Genomic DNA, 13,922 nt, shown 5'->3' with positions numbered 1-13,922 from the left:
CCTCAAAGTGAGCGTAAAAGATGTTTAGCTTGTCTGCCAGAGAAGCGTCCGCATTCCCCATTCTATAAGCAGGTGTTCTATAGTCCATAATGTTCCTTAGTCCCTGCCACAGGCTCCTAGAGCCACCATGTTGGAATTGTGACTCGAGTTTCCTCCCGTAGCACTGCTTTGCTTTCTTTACTGCTCTGCGCACACTGTAGGACACAGCCTTGTACTCATCCATGTCCCCGGTGGCGAGCCCCGTGTTGTAGGCAGCGAAGCGGGATCTCAGAGCGTCGCTGATGGTTTTATCCACCCACGGCTTCTGGTTGGGAAACGTTCTGATGGTGGTTTTCTGCACCGTATCATCCGCTAGTTTCCCTATGAATCCCACAACCGCTTCCGTAAACATGTTGACGTCATCAGAGCTGCGCCTGAACATATCCCAGTCTGCGTCATCCAGAGCGTCCTGCAGAGCGACCACCGATTGGTCAGTCCAGCGCGCGACCTCCCTCTGAACTGGAGCTTCCTGTTTCAGCCTTTGTTTGTAAACAGGCATGAGGAAGATGGCGGCATGGTCCGATTTCCCAAACAGTGGACATGATTGTGCCTTGTAGCTGTTTTTGAACGGTGTGTAGCAGTGGTCCAGTGTCCTTTCGCCCGGGGCAGGTGATGTGTTGCTGAAAGTTCGGTAGTGCACATTTGAGGTTGGCACTATTAAAGTCTCCCACCACAATGAGCCCAGCATCCCGATGCTGTATTTGGTGTAGCATTAGTGTCTCATGTTAGTCCCATACTGCAGTGTCCGTGTCCGCTTGAGGTGGAATATAAATGGCACTGACTATGAACGAGCTGAATACCCGATTTAAATAGAAGAGCCGCCATTTGATGGTCAGTAGTTCCAGATTTGGTGTGCAGGAGCGTGTAAGAGGAACAATGCTCGCGCTCTTGCACCAGTGGTTGTTCACCATCAGACACACTCCACTTCCCCTTGACTTCCCAGACTCCAGTGTTCTGTCCATGAGATAAACCAAGAAAAACTCGGCCGGCTGGATGGCGTGGTCCGGTACCGCTGGGTTCAGCCATGTCTCGGTGAAGCAGAGAAGGTTGCAGTCCCGAATGTCCCTCTGGAACTTGACCCTTGCCCTGAGGTCGTCAAGCTTATTTTCCAGAGACTGGACGTTGGCTAACAGGACACTAGGTAAGAGAGCACAGTGTGCACGTCCCCTTAGCCTGTTCCTGACGCCGGCTCGTTTCCCTCGCGGACGCCGGTGCGGGTCGCGTCCTTTGTTCCCCCTCAGGATCTCGCTCGGCCAGCATGGGTCCGAGTTTAAAAACGGCGAAGGGTGAATGTATTGTACACCAATAGATATAAGAGTGTCTCTGTCATATCTAATGATGTCCATCTTTTATAAACAAAACTGAATCTATATTAATAAATATATAAAATAAACAAAAAAGTTAAAGTGTAACTGGAGCTGTTGCGACGACAGCCGACCTCACCGGCGCCATCTTGATGTATTCATTGTTCATATACTTCAGTACCCATTATGCATTAACCAAAAACACCATACAATCCTTATTATTAGTGGCCTACCATTTGGAAGAAAAACACTGATCTATCTAGACCAGGAAGTGAGTTTTTATTGGTGTGTTGGAGGGAAAAGACCCAAAAAAAATCTAATTGTCAATTCGGTTAAAAAATATGAGCAGACTGCAAGACTGGCATATTTTATACAAAAAAGTTTCAGTATTTTCATTTGTATTACCTTCCTAAAAAAGCTAAAATGAAGAAGTCAGAATTGTTAAACTGGCTACCGATTTCTTTTAACTCACCACCATCTGCAGTAGTACATGTGACCTCTGGACTGGTGATGTTGTGAGCTCCATTAGACGCCGTCAGAGATAATGTGTACTCAGTGTTGGGCTGTAGGTCAGAGATCAGCACTGAGGTCACAGAGGGGTCAAGCCTGAGCCTTTGGCTTTTCTTGATGGAAGTGACTGTGAGAAAATAGAGCTCCACCTTTCCCTGCAGGTCTTGAAGAGCTGAGAAGAGAGGCATTTTGGGTTAGGAACAGAGACAGGGATGATACTAAGAAACAACTATAAACAATACAGATCTGTCTAGAAGGTTAATAGCAGAAAATGCTGCACCATGTGCCTACTTTTAAAAGCATGTACCATTAAACCTAAGCTGATGAAAAATTGTATGAATTTGAATAAACAAGGCCAGAAACACTATGCTGAAACCTAAGCTTAGTAAAAACAAACAAACAAACAAACAAATAAATAATATTCATCTTCTACCGCTTATCCGAACAACCTCGGGTCACGGGGAGCCTGTGCCTATCTCAGGCGTCATCGGGCATCAAGGCAGGATACACCCTGGACGGAGTGCCAACCCATCACAGGGCACACACACACTCTCATTCACTCACGCAATCACACACTACGGACAATTTTCCAGAGATGCCAATCAACCTACCATGCATGTCTTTGGACCGGGGGAGGAAACCGGAGTACCCGGAGGAAACCCCCGAGGCACGGGGAGAACATGCAAACTCCACACACACAAGGTGGAGGCGGGAATCGAACCCCGACCGTGGAGGTGTGAGGCGAACGTGCTAACCACTAAGCCACCGTGCCCCCCAAATAAATAATAATTTAAAAAAAAAAAGAAAAAAAAAAACATAGTTAAAAAACCTTAATAAATAACCTGCTGGAAAAATACTTACTAAAAAATACTAAAAGATTAGTGAAAAACATAACACTTAAAAATATTAAATAACCAAAAAAACCTACTGCATATAATTTAAAAGAAAAGTAGAATTTAATATTTTGTATTTAAAAGATACAAAATATTATTAATAAAGACTAAAACATACTAAAATCACTAAAGATTAATACATTCTTACACTTTACTACAAAGTAAAATTTTAATTACTGAAAATGACTAAAAACATACAAAAACAGACTAAAAAATTACTATAATTTCATTTAAAAATGACAAAAAACAGACTAAAAAATTACTATAATTTTATTTAAAAATGACAAAAAACATACTAAAATTTACGAATAATTACTTGAAAAGAACAAAAAATTACTGAAAGAAATGACTAAAAAATTAGTACAAATACAAAACTTAATAAAAAATACTAAAAAAAGGTTCTTATAGTTTTGCAATATTCCTTGGAAACAATAAGCATTAACATTTTAGAAATCATGCAAATTTTTCTGATCACATCCAGTTGTGTATTTCATTTGAAAAATTCTGGCAGCTCTGCCAGCATGGCATACTGATGAACACAGGATAAAAACTATTTTTGATGCAATCGTGGAGTCTCTCAATCCATCAAAAATGTACTTTTTCCCCCTGGACATCTGTTGAGCAGACAGGACAAATGATCACTATCACTATTTGAGAATGTGACAACTATTTCCCTGTATGCTTAATATCTGGGTAGAACACACACTGTCAGCTGTCAGTATTAGATGTCTGTCTATGTATTAAAAGCCTTTAAAATGTTGAAATCTCACTGGGTGTGGTCCAGTGAAGCAGAATGGCCGTGTGGTTGATGGTCTGAGCCGACACATTGGTGGCATGGAGTGGTGGGCCAGCCAGAGTAACTCCTGAAAACACCTCTCCTGAAGCATAGCCCACGTCATTGTACACCAACAGCTGGTATTCATACCAGGTGTATCTATGAAAACACACAAACATCAACTCTGCACTAATAGGACACTGTAAAGAAGAAGATGATGAAGAAGAAGAAGATGAAGATAGATGAATGAATGAATGAATGATATTTTATTTATATATTATTTTAATGGTTAGTTTTTTTATTGCACTCTTCTGGGGCCATGATGTCATGCACAAGACTATAAGATAGCATGCATTTACTTCATAAACTAGAGAAAAAGAAAGAAAAAAGAGGTAATATGCAGATGTCTTTGAGTCTGCTACGAACACACACAAGCACACACACACACGCATGCACACAGAAAGATTAGTGCAAAAACAATTTAATTCTTTTGGATATTTGCTTAATGTATCTTTGAGCTGTATTAAAAAGATGGCATCAGAGCACAAAACCAGGTTTGTACACACTGGCAGCGTTTGCATTAAAGCTAATTTTGGTAATCTCACCTGCTAAGGCCTTTATCTTCGTGGAACAATTTGTCTCCTGCGTAAACATGGTACCAGTGATTGAAATCTTCAGGGGGACGGGAGGCCAGGGGCTGCTGGGTTTTCCGTCTCAGCAGCTTGTACCTAAGGGCAGGAGAAACGGCCCAATAAATCACAGCCTGCTCAACTCCCACAATCCTCTTGCCGTTTCAGCCTTGCCAGTTAACACCCCCCAACAATAATGCTAATTTTGCCTGTAATCATGAGAGCTGGGCTTAATGTGCTCTTCATAAGCCTAGTTCAACAAACAAGGCATTGGAGGGAAAAAGGGTCATGAATATTAATGGTCAGACATGAACACAGAGCTTTATTTACCACCTAATCAGCTCAAAAACAGACTCACTTATTGGGTGAGAAATAACAAAAGGTTGTTAAGCTGTATTTTAGTCTTGCATTATAGACTGTTACTCTCCAGTATCATACATAACTCCTATTAGCAGTACTTCTATAAAGGATTATTCAGTGTTTAGGGAATGTTTCTGCCATTTGAACTGCTTACTCTCACACATGCCTTTGAAAAACAGCTGAAACTCTTCCAGTATCCTAATCTATGGGATTTACAGCAGGTGGTAAACTGTAGGCTTACACCATTATTTTAATCATTCAGTATCACTACTGACATACTGAAAGTGCAGTTTTTCCTTTTTAAATATTATACAGATAAAAAAGAATTCCAGTAAAAAAAAATGTATGTACCGTATATTTGGGCCATTTGGTCTTGTCGGTGGGTTCCACGACACAGTCAGGAAAGATTCACTAATGGCGATGACTAAGAGTGCTGGAACCCCTTGAGGAATCGTGGGTAATGTAGTGACAGGAGTAGGCAGGCTCTCAGTACAGCCCCCCTCAAAGCCCCCACCCCCTGAACAGGTGAGAATGGTCACGCTGTAGTTAGTGTACGGCTTTAGGCCGTTGATGGTGCAGTTAAGCGCTGAGGTGTCAGTGTGTGATATGCGTGGATCTGGCATCCGGATCTCGTAGCGCTCAATTTCTCCGTTGGGGAACAGTGGGTCTGACCATGTTACCTATATTAACATATATACATGCATTCACATGATTAGTATTATGAACCAATAATAATAAGTGATAACAACCAATCCTATTAGAGTAAGCCTTTATACATTTTTGTGAAGGTTTGTTTCAGTTGTCATGAACCACCATTAAGTAAAGTGTTTCCTTTTATATACTACAGTCTGAGATGAAGTGTCTGAGGTCAAGGTAAAATTCTAGGGCATTGTCTGAGATCACTGTAGTGACACCCTGGCTTTCACCATTTCACCATTAAAACAGGGATTATGTTGTTACTATCTATAATGATACTGGAATTGTACAAGGGAAGGAAAGGAAAGTGTCATGCTTTATCAGGTGCAGGTCAGCGTTTTAGGGCAGTGCTTCAGAAGGATGCTTCAGTAAAATTAGCTAATGTGTTTAAGCCATGCTTTACTTTATCTAATTTTCAAACAGTAAAAAAAACTTTCAAATCTCTCTCTTTCTCTCTCTCTGCAAATGAGAAAATGCAACACTAACAATTTATGTCCTCTGTTTCCAAAATAACAGACCTACAGATCTGAAAATGCCCTTAGACACAGTTTTGATGTTTGATATTAACGCCATGACTAAAACGTGCACAGTGTTTCACACGTGTTGGGAGCTACATAACAAAAATCTAACAATACTGTAATACTGGTAATTTGATATATTGGAAGTAAAAATCACTGGATATTATAGCATTGTCAAATCATGTCCAAAAAACCCAACAACAACAACAATGTACAAATCTTCTTCTTCTTTCGGCTTTTCCCTTCAGGGGTCGCCACAGCGAATCATCTCTCTCCACCTAACCCTATCTTCTGCATCCTCAACACTTGCACCCACTAGCTTCAAATCCTCATTAATTACATCCATATACCTCCTCTTTGGCCTTCCTCTTTGCCTCCTGCCTGGCAGCTCCATGTCCAACATTCTCCTACCAATATACTCACTCTCCCTCCTCTGAACATGTCCAAACCATCTTAATCTCGCCTCCCTAACTTTGTCCCCCAAACGTCCAACATGGGCTGTCCCTCTGATGTACTCGTTCCTAATCCTAACAACAATGTACAAATAAAACTATTATATTTCACAAACCTACTAATGAACAACAACCATCTCTGAAAACACTAAGCCAAAAAACATTCCCAGCTCTTCCCAGTCATTATGCTTTTTAAAGAATAACATCCTTTCCTCTCAGTATTGGTTTGTACAGCTTGTAAGCTTAAATGTTGCATTTCTTCATTACAGTCCTTATGATTCTAACATACCGTATGCATGACAGACTGTGAGTAATATTTGTACAGTGAGTAATATTTTAGAGATTTGTGCAGAATCCCAGAACAATGACACAGGATTCTTAAAATAATGAAATAATTAGCCACTTTCTTCCAGAAAAGAAGATATGTCTAGAGACAATAGAAGCGCTGAGTAGCTCAACAGGAATAAATGCACTTCATATGCTAATGAAAACAACTGTTTTGTGTGCTTTTACATGTGTAAGAACTCTTATCCAGTTATATATGGAAATGGAGCAGTTTTCAAATTAATAAAATAATAATAGCATTAAAATAAACCTGGGGTTAAGGGAAATGAATTATTCACACAAGTTTATGCAAATGCATTTTGTTTGAAGTGGTAAGCATTTCTATTCAACATCCTTGACACTGAAAGACAGAGAGAGAGAGAGAGAGAGAGAGTCTAGCTGAGCTACAGTGATGCTCTTTGAATCCAGCTACGTTGTTCTCTCGTGCATTGTATTCAATGTGGGCTTCAGACGGCTCATTCCAGGCTGCTTAGAGATTTGTCTGTGGTGACTTCTGAATCAAATAAGCACTTTCAGCTAAGGGAAGATAAGACAGTATCTAAGAAAAGTGTGCATGTTAATGGAGGTGAGCTGTGCACTGATGGAAGTCACATAAAAGTTGGTGGACACATTGCTATAACACATATATCGTCGCTGTCGGGCGGAAACCTCGTATGTCCAAATTTGGTCAATTTCATATTTTTTCACATATCGATGCTATTGGTCAGTCCCCACGTGGGTCTGTTATTTTTACAAGTTATTAACCAATCTAAAGTCTTGAAAATAGCTTGAGCGCAAATGTCATAACTCCATTGGACACTTCAACTGTCCACCTCTTCCTCACTCCTCAGGAGAGATTCGCAGCATATTTCTCCTCAAGAAGAGTCGCAACGAATCAACACGTCTTCTGAGGTAAATGTCTTCAAAACACTGGGCTCAAATAAAAAAAAATCATAGTTCTGGTGCTCGTCTGAGGACAGGAATTTAGTGCAAGACAATCCACTGCAACGCGGACTAAACCCTGTGCACTGCAGATAAGGTACGGCATTTTTTTAATTTCCTGAAAAATAACGGTTTTGGAGATACGAGAATTCTGCCTGACAGCGACGACATGCTTTTTGAATATCTCATTCCAGATTGTCTGTTTGCTGTTAGAATAACCTCCAATTTTCTCGAAAGATGTTTCACGACGTTAGATTTTGGAGCCACGTGAGCATTAGTGAGATCTTTTTGGGTGAGGTGCAGTCTGGGAAACCACATACGAGTGTGATGGTCAGGGGCTCACATACTTTGGGCCATATTGTGTATAGGAAAACCATATATGACAGTGGTTCTTGTTTTATACAGAGCAGGGCTGTAACATGTTTTCTAAAAAGAGTCAGTGTGGGTGAAAAATTGCATTCCAACCGAGCAGAAGCCATACCTGAGTCCACAAAAAGTGAGATCAACTGGTTTAACATGTGGAACCATGTGTGCTTTCTGCTTGACTGAAATAAAAACCTTCACTCACACTGGCATTCACTTTACAAATAAGATTGGACACCACTACAGGACTCTTACTTGAAACCTTTTCTGAAAGGATAACTCTCAATTCCGTCTTTCTAGAAAGAACCATTAAGTAGTGCTTTATCCTGGGGGAAAAAGTCTTCAGTTTTTGCTTTTTAAATTAAGATAAAATAGGTCTTAATAGGCCTTAATAGGTCTAGCTTTAATTAGGTTGTGGTTATATTTTACAGCATTACAAATTATTAGAATAAAATTACTTCAGAAGATGAAACTGATAAACTGATAAACTTGCAGAATTTTACCTGGACAGACTCGGGCCCAAGCACCAGCACTTTGGGTGGCTCTATGCCTGCAGGTCGTGAAGGTCGGGTTGTGACCTTTTCCCACTGACTGCTGTTGGAACCTCCCTGCCTGGTTGTGGCAATCACCCGATACTCATAAGTGCTCCAGGGACTGAGAGATGCTGAGCTGTCCAGGTAGGTGAGAGTCTGGTTAGGCATCATGGTGGCCACTTTGGAAATCTGCTGACTGCCATTAACTCTCCGTTCCAACATGTAGCTCTCAAGTGGTCCGTTGGGATGCAGCGGTGGAGCCCAGTTCACCAGGACAGAGGTGGGTGTATCGGAGTAGAGCTGAGGGCTGATCACACCCTCTGGAGGGGCTGCAGGTGTGTGGAGTGTGTGTGAATTAGTTGAGAGGGTACAGCCCATCTCAGTACATGCCTCTACCTGGATGAAGTAGTGCTGGTAGGGTGCCAAATTAGAGAGGGTGAGGCTGGTGGTGTTTGCATGCACGGTGATAATGAGTTGGCTGTTCTGGTAGACATTGTAGTTGGTAAGGATGCCATTAGGGCGTGAGGGAGGAGACCAGGAAATGGTTGCATTTCTCGGGTGGATCTCATACAGCATTGGAGGGTCTACAGATTCAGGGCCTAAATGACAGACAGAAGCAAGAGACAAAATTCTAATGCTGACACGGTATTGGATCTTTAATAAGTGAAAACTGTATGTATGTTATTGGCAACTCATATCTCCAAAAAACTATGCATAGGACGGAAGAAGAGAAGAAAGCAGAATCTGTGATGATTTGAAAGAAATCATTGAAGTCTTCTGACATCATTTTCTCTGAGTGGTTTGCAGAGAACAGCAGCCTGGACATCAGTGCACATTGCCAAAAAATCCTTGTGGAACTCCAAGCTTGGGTTTTTCATAAAAACACACACAGAGCCAACACCCCCCCCACACACACACCCACACACACAACCCCCACATACACACAAACCCAGAGCCACACCCACACACAGCCACCCAAAAAAAGACAAAACACCCACATCCACCCCCACACAGCCACCCAAAAATGAATTGCTATTGTATGTGGTAGGTTTAAAGTTTAATGAAAAGCAACTAGGAAATTAAAAAAAGGTAAAGCTGGATACCTAAAATAAGAACGAATTCCATTGTGGTGTGTTGTGTGCGTCCTCTCTGCCTGACTCTCTAGCCTCGGGTGTCTGATTGATATTTAGGCCCCATGAAAGCTCATTTGCAGGTAATATTTTCCTCCTACATTTACGTCCCACAGTAGCAGTGGTAATGGCGAGGCAGCAAGGGCACGTCTGATCAAGGTGACTGGCTCTCGCTCTCTCATGCATGCTGGGTTGCTGATGTCTCCCCACAGATGGCCCACTTCCACATCCACATCACCACCTTGTCCCACCTGAGTATATGGAATGAGCTTTAGGCCCCAGAGCTCACTACTGTACGTACCACGACTAAGCTAAAAATAAAATAAAATTTAAAAAATTTAAAAAAACAAAGCTAACTACAAAGTTTCATGTTTAGCAGAGGTCAAACTGAATATGATTGACTTTTAAAAAGAACTCCAAATAAACATTACAAAAACACCTTTTAGTTTGTTTATGAGCATCCCACGTCCTAAAGTCCTATGACCATGTGCTTTTTTTTAGGCTTTTAAGTGTTGAAATTGATGAAAACAAACCAAGTTCTTCATTAAACACATATGGAGATAAGTGTGTGCCGTAAAGGCGGTGTGAGGAAGGGGGTCATCAGTGTAGATTCTACCCCAAACCCCTCCCCGCCCCCACACTTCCTGATAAATAAACAATGCACAGATCTGACCTTTGGGTTAACAGGTTTTTATGCTTGCTCCACTCAGCACTCTAACTGATTCAATTACCACAAAGGTTCGAGAGCTTCCATGAATACTGAAAAAGCCCCCATCCCACCCCCACCTCTGACACTGCTTAAAAAAACCTGCAAATGTACCTGTGCTGGCAAATCCAATGTGTCTCTCTGGAGAAATTCCTTAATTGTTAATAATTTTACCACATGAGACAATCAAGTCACCTTGAACGCAAACCCCTCCTTTGCTTCCTTCACCTCAATCCAAGCCTCCTCTGCTCACTCTCTAGCCTCGCCTCAGTCTGTAGAGGCAAAGTGTTATTTAAGCTTTACTGGTCTGTGTTAAATTTCGCAATTTGAAGGGCTGTTAAGTTTTTCAATTGAAATTTCATTTAAGATGCAGGTGCTTTTGATTTTATTGATGCTTTACTGCTCTTGGGGCGCCTGACGAGAACGCGGTGCAATAACACCAGGCTGCCTCCGTCAGGGTGTTGGCAGTGGTGGCTGTGATCGCAGGACGTTTGGGATACTTAAGCCCCGGTCTTTCCTTGGACAGCAGAAGGGGGGAAAAACAAGAGCGCGAGCCACCAAGCCTTAAATTACATTTATAAGGATTTGGTTAGCATAAGAATAACACAATCAAATGACAAGGCATGGAAGGAAAGGGTTGGGAAAGGAAAAGAACGAGAGGATTATTTTTAACATTGTGGATGGCTTTTCGATGGGAGGATCGCTGTGAAGGTCAGGATTGCTAATAGAAGCTAAAATGAATATGGGATCGGGGCACTAGGAATCGAGCAATGTCGTAGTCAAAGTACATCTTAGTGGATTGTAGTGTTTCACATCATCATATCAGCATCTCATATGAGAGAAAATCATAACAGCAAATCTGCCAAAGGAAGATCATGACTGAAGCCACATAAGTTGGCCTTTTCTGAGATAGAAAACAATTCTTTCTTCAAAAGAATGAGAGGTCCTTTTTTGTGTGGTATAATTTCTACCCACTACTGGGGGGAAAAAGGGTTATTACCAAAAGTGAGCTTTTATGCCAATAACATACTTTGATGTCTTTATTTTAAGAGAACCTAGCAATATTGAACCAAAAACCTTTAGAATTTAGAACCTTGCATTGTGGAGAATACAATATGATGACAAGATAACTGTCGTAGGAAGGAGATTATTTACATTTACTTTACTTCCTGCCCAGTGTCACCCAGATCACGCTGGGTTCCCTTCTGAGCCTGCTCAAGGTTTCTCTCTCTTTATGATTTCAGGGAGTTTTTCTTTGCCACCGGAATGTTTAGGCTTGCTCATTATGGATAAATGTTAGAGATAAATATTATATATAAATAAATAAATAAAATCCCTACAATGGTAAAAGAAGTCAGTCTGCCTAAATATGACTAAAGAATATGTTTTTCTCATGCAAAGAAAGTGCGTAAACTATTTGCTTAACTCAGTTTTTAAAATTAGACCCGATTTTAAAAAATGTTCAATCAAAAAACATTGACATTGTCACAAAGCAGCCTTACTGAAATATATAAAAATCAAGATATAAGATTTACATTTTTATTCATTTATTACCTAATGAGCAAGCCAGAGGAGATGGTGAGACAATGTGAGGAGACTTTGAGAGGAACCAGACTCAAAATTTAACCCACCCTCATTTGGGTGACACTAGATATCAATTATGCAACCAGGAAGTTCATTCTAGATTAAACATGAAATCTAGTCTACTAAAGCTGGTCACTGAGGGAGACGTGGCTATTACAACCCAAAGCCATCTTTATGGTTTCTAACCGTAACACATCTACAGCTGTGGATCATGCAAGTTCATCCTCAGCAGAAGCGATAAAGAGAACTAGAACAGAATCATTTCTCAATGTAAACTGTACAAGTTTTTTTATTGTCCCCACAATAAGCAGAATAGGTTCTAAATATTAAAGTGGATGGCAAGGCATCTTTCAGTGGAGTTGAAATGGAATCCTTAAATGTGATCAGTGAATCATACAGTTTTCACAACTAGATACAATAATTAATGTCAAACGTTGTGTGAAATAAAATCCTGTAGATGCAAATTATAAAATGACAAAACTTGAGATCTTTTGCGCTGTGTTTGCACGTGTGACAGGCAGAAGAGAAAGGGAAAGCCTACATGCTAAAGTTTATGTTCACAGGACTGGCTGACAAGTCAAAGGAGAAAAACTTCACATGAGGAATTACATTAAAAAGACGGTTATAAAATTTTAATTGAATGATAAAATCCGAGGCAAGAGATCTTTCTGAATACATTAAACCCTCATGCATCTTCACTTGAAAAGTTTCAGTCAGGCTAGTGCTCCTATTCAATGAAAATATCAAGATATCTTAAATGTACAGCCTGCCCTTTATAAGAAACATGAAAGAAAGGTAAGATCATGTAAGAAAATAAAATACGATATTTAAAAACAAATACAGGGAAATAAAAAGGAAAAAGAAGCCACAGTGATTATTTGTGATTAGCACTAGGGTGTAAAAATGTAGGGCAGCACAGCCTTCACCTGAGTGTTTAGAGCACTGGGGAGAACAGAAGGGAACTCTCTCTAGGGGTATTTCTAATTTAGAGACAAGAACAGTTATTGCTGCTGATAGGGGAAAAAAAAGCAACAGATAATTAGACATACGGCCCTCTCCTATTATTTTACCTTGCTCGTCCTTCTTCTCCCTTGATCATTACGTTGACAAAAACGCCAAGTCTTTCTCTCTGTTTATTTACTGCTGCTTTTCTGGCGACTATTTGATGACGTGTGTGCGTGTGTGTTGTTTATAAGCCGTTATATACGGGAAATGTATATAATTATATATTAAACAACCATTTCCTTTATGGCAAAGTTTACTTATTTAATCATTTGTTTACATAATGTGTAGAAAAATTTTCGCTTTGTGTTTTTATTAAGGTCATTTTAAGACAGGGAAATCATCACCCGGTCTTTCTCCACTATTAAACCTGTCAGCTTTCATTGAGCCTGTGTGTGCTGTAGCTTCAGTTTCCTGTTCTTGGCTGGCAGGAACAGAACCCAATGCTGTTGTAAGTCATCTGCATGACAGTTCTGTGTGTTGTGCAATTAATACGAGATGCTTTTCTGCCCAACATGGATGAAAGGAGTAATTGAGTCACAGTAGACATCCTGTCAGCTTGAAGCAGTCTGGTCATCTGCCTGACCTCCTGGATCATGTAGGAAGTTCTGCCTGCAGCATTGCACAGACTTTTACACGTGAAATCCAAAGATAGCAGCAGTTTCTGAAAGAATCAAGCTAGCATGTTTGGTGGTTGTCCCTGGGGTCCCTGTTGTGATGTTTCATATGATCATGAACTGAAGCTTTTCACCTGTATGTTATGAATTGCACTGCTGCCACATGATGGCAGCATCACTAATACTAACACAGCGGCCCTGAGTATGTACTAATTATGCTTAAATATGCTTTCATTACTGACTCATATATTTGCGTTTCTTTGCAAAACATTTTTAGAAAGCATGATAAATTTCCACGACTAAGAGCTTCACATAGCAAACACGCTTCTTGTGGCTTCATGGCTGTAAAATAATAGTATCTTGTCTGTAAATTGAAAACTTTACCAGTGGTATTGATACTGTATAATGCTGAAGGCTTGTAATACCTTTTTATTGTGTGTCTTGAACATAAACCTGATCAACAAAGTAACATTTTTTAATCTACACCAAGCTGAAAAAAAGCCACTTGATTCACACGCTATACGCTACACACAAAGCTCGGATCA

At 40.5% G+C, this 13,922-nt stretch overlaps 1 protein-coding gene across 1 annotated transcript in view; it reads right to left on the bottom strand.

The window, feature by feature from the left end:
* The window catches only part of ush2a (Usher syndrome 2A (autosomal recessive, mild)), a 213,705-nt gene that overhangs the window by 73,348 nt on the left and 126,435 nt on the right, over positions 1 to 13,922 (bottom strand). Inside the window, exons 41-45 of the mRNA XM_060880326.1 lie at positions 8,309 to 8,937; positions 4,862 to 5,190; positions 4,127 to 4,249; positions 3,517 to 3,680; positions 1,816 to 2,025 (exon numbers count right to left, since the gene is read on the bottom strand). Coding sequence (XP_060736309.1) covers positions 1,816 to 2,025; positions 3,517 to 3,680; positions 4,127 to 4,249; positions 4,862 to 5,190; positions 8,309 to 8,937 — 1,455 coding nt within the window. The remainder of the gene's footprint in view (positions 1 to 1,815; positions 2,026 to 3,516; positions 3,681 to 4,126; positions 4,250 to 4,861; positions 5,191 to 8,308; positions 8,938 to 13,922) is intronic.

The sequence above is a fragment of the Tachysurus vachellii genome, chromosome 10, assembly GCF_030014155.1.
Source record: "Tachysurus vachellii isolate PV-2020 chromosome 10, HZAU_Pvac_v1, whole genome shotgun sequence".
NCBI lineage: Eukaryota > Metazoa > Chordata > Actinopteri > Siluriformes > Bagridae > Tachysurus > Tachysurus vachellii.
This window is presented reverse-complemented; position numbering and strand designations above follow the sequence as displayed.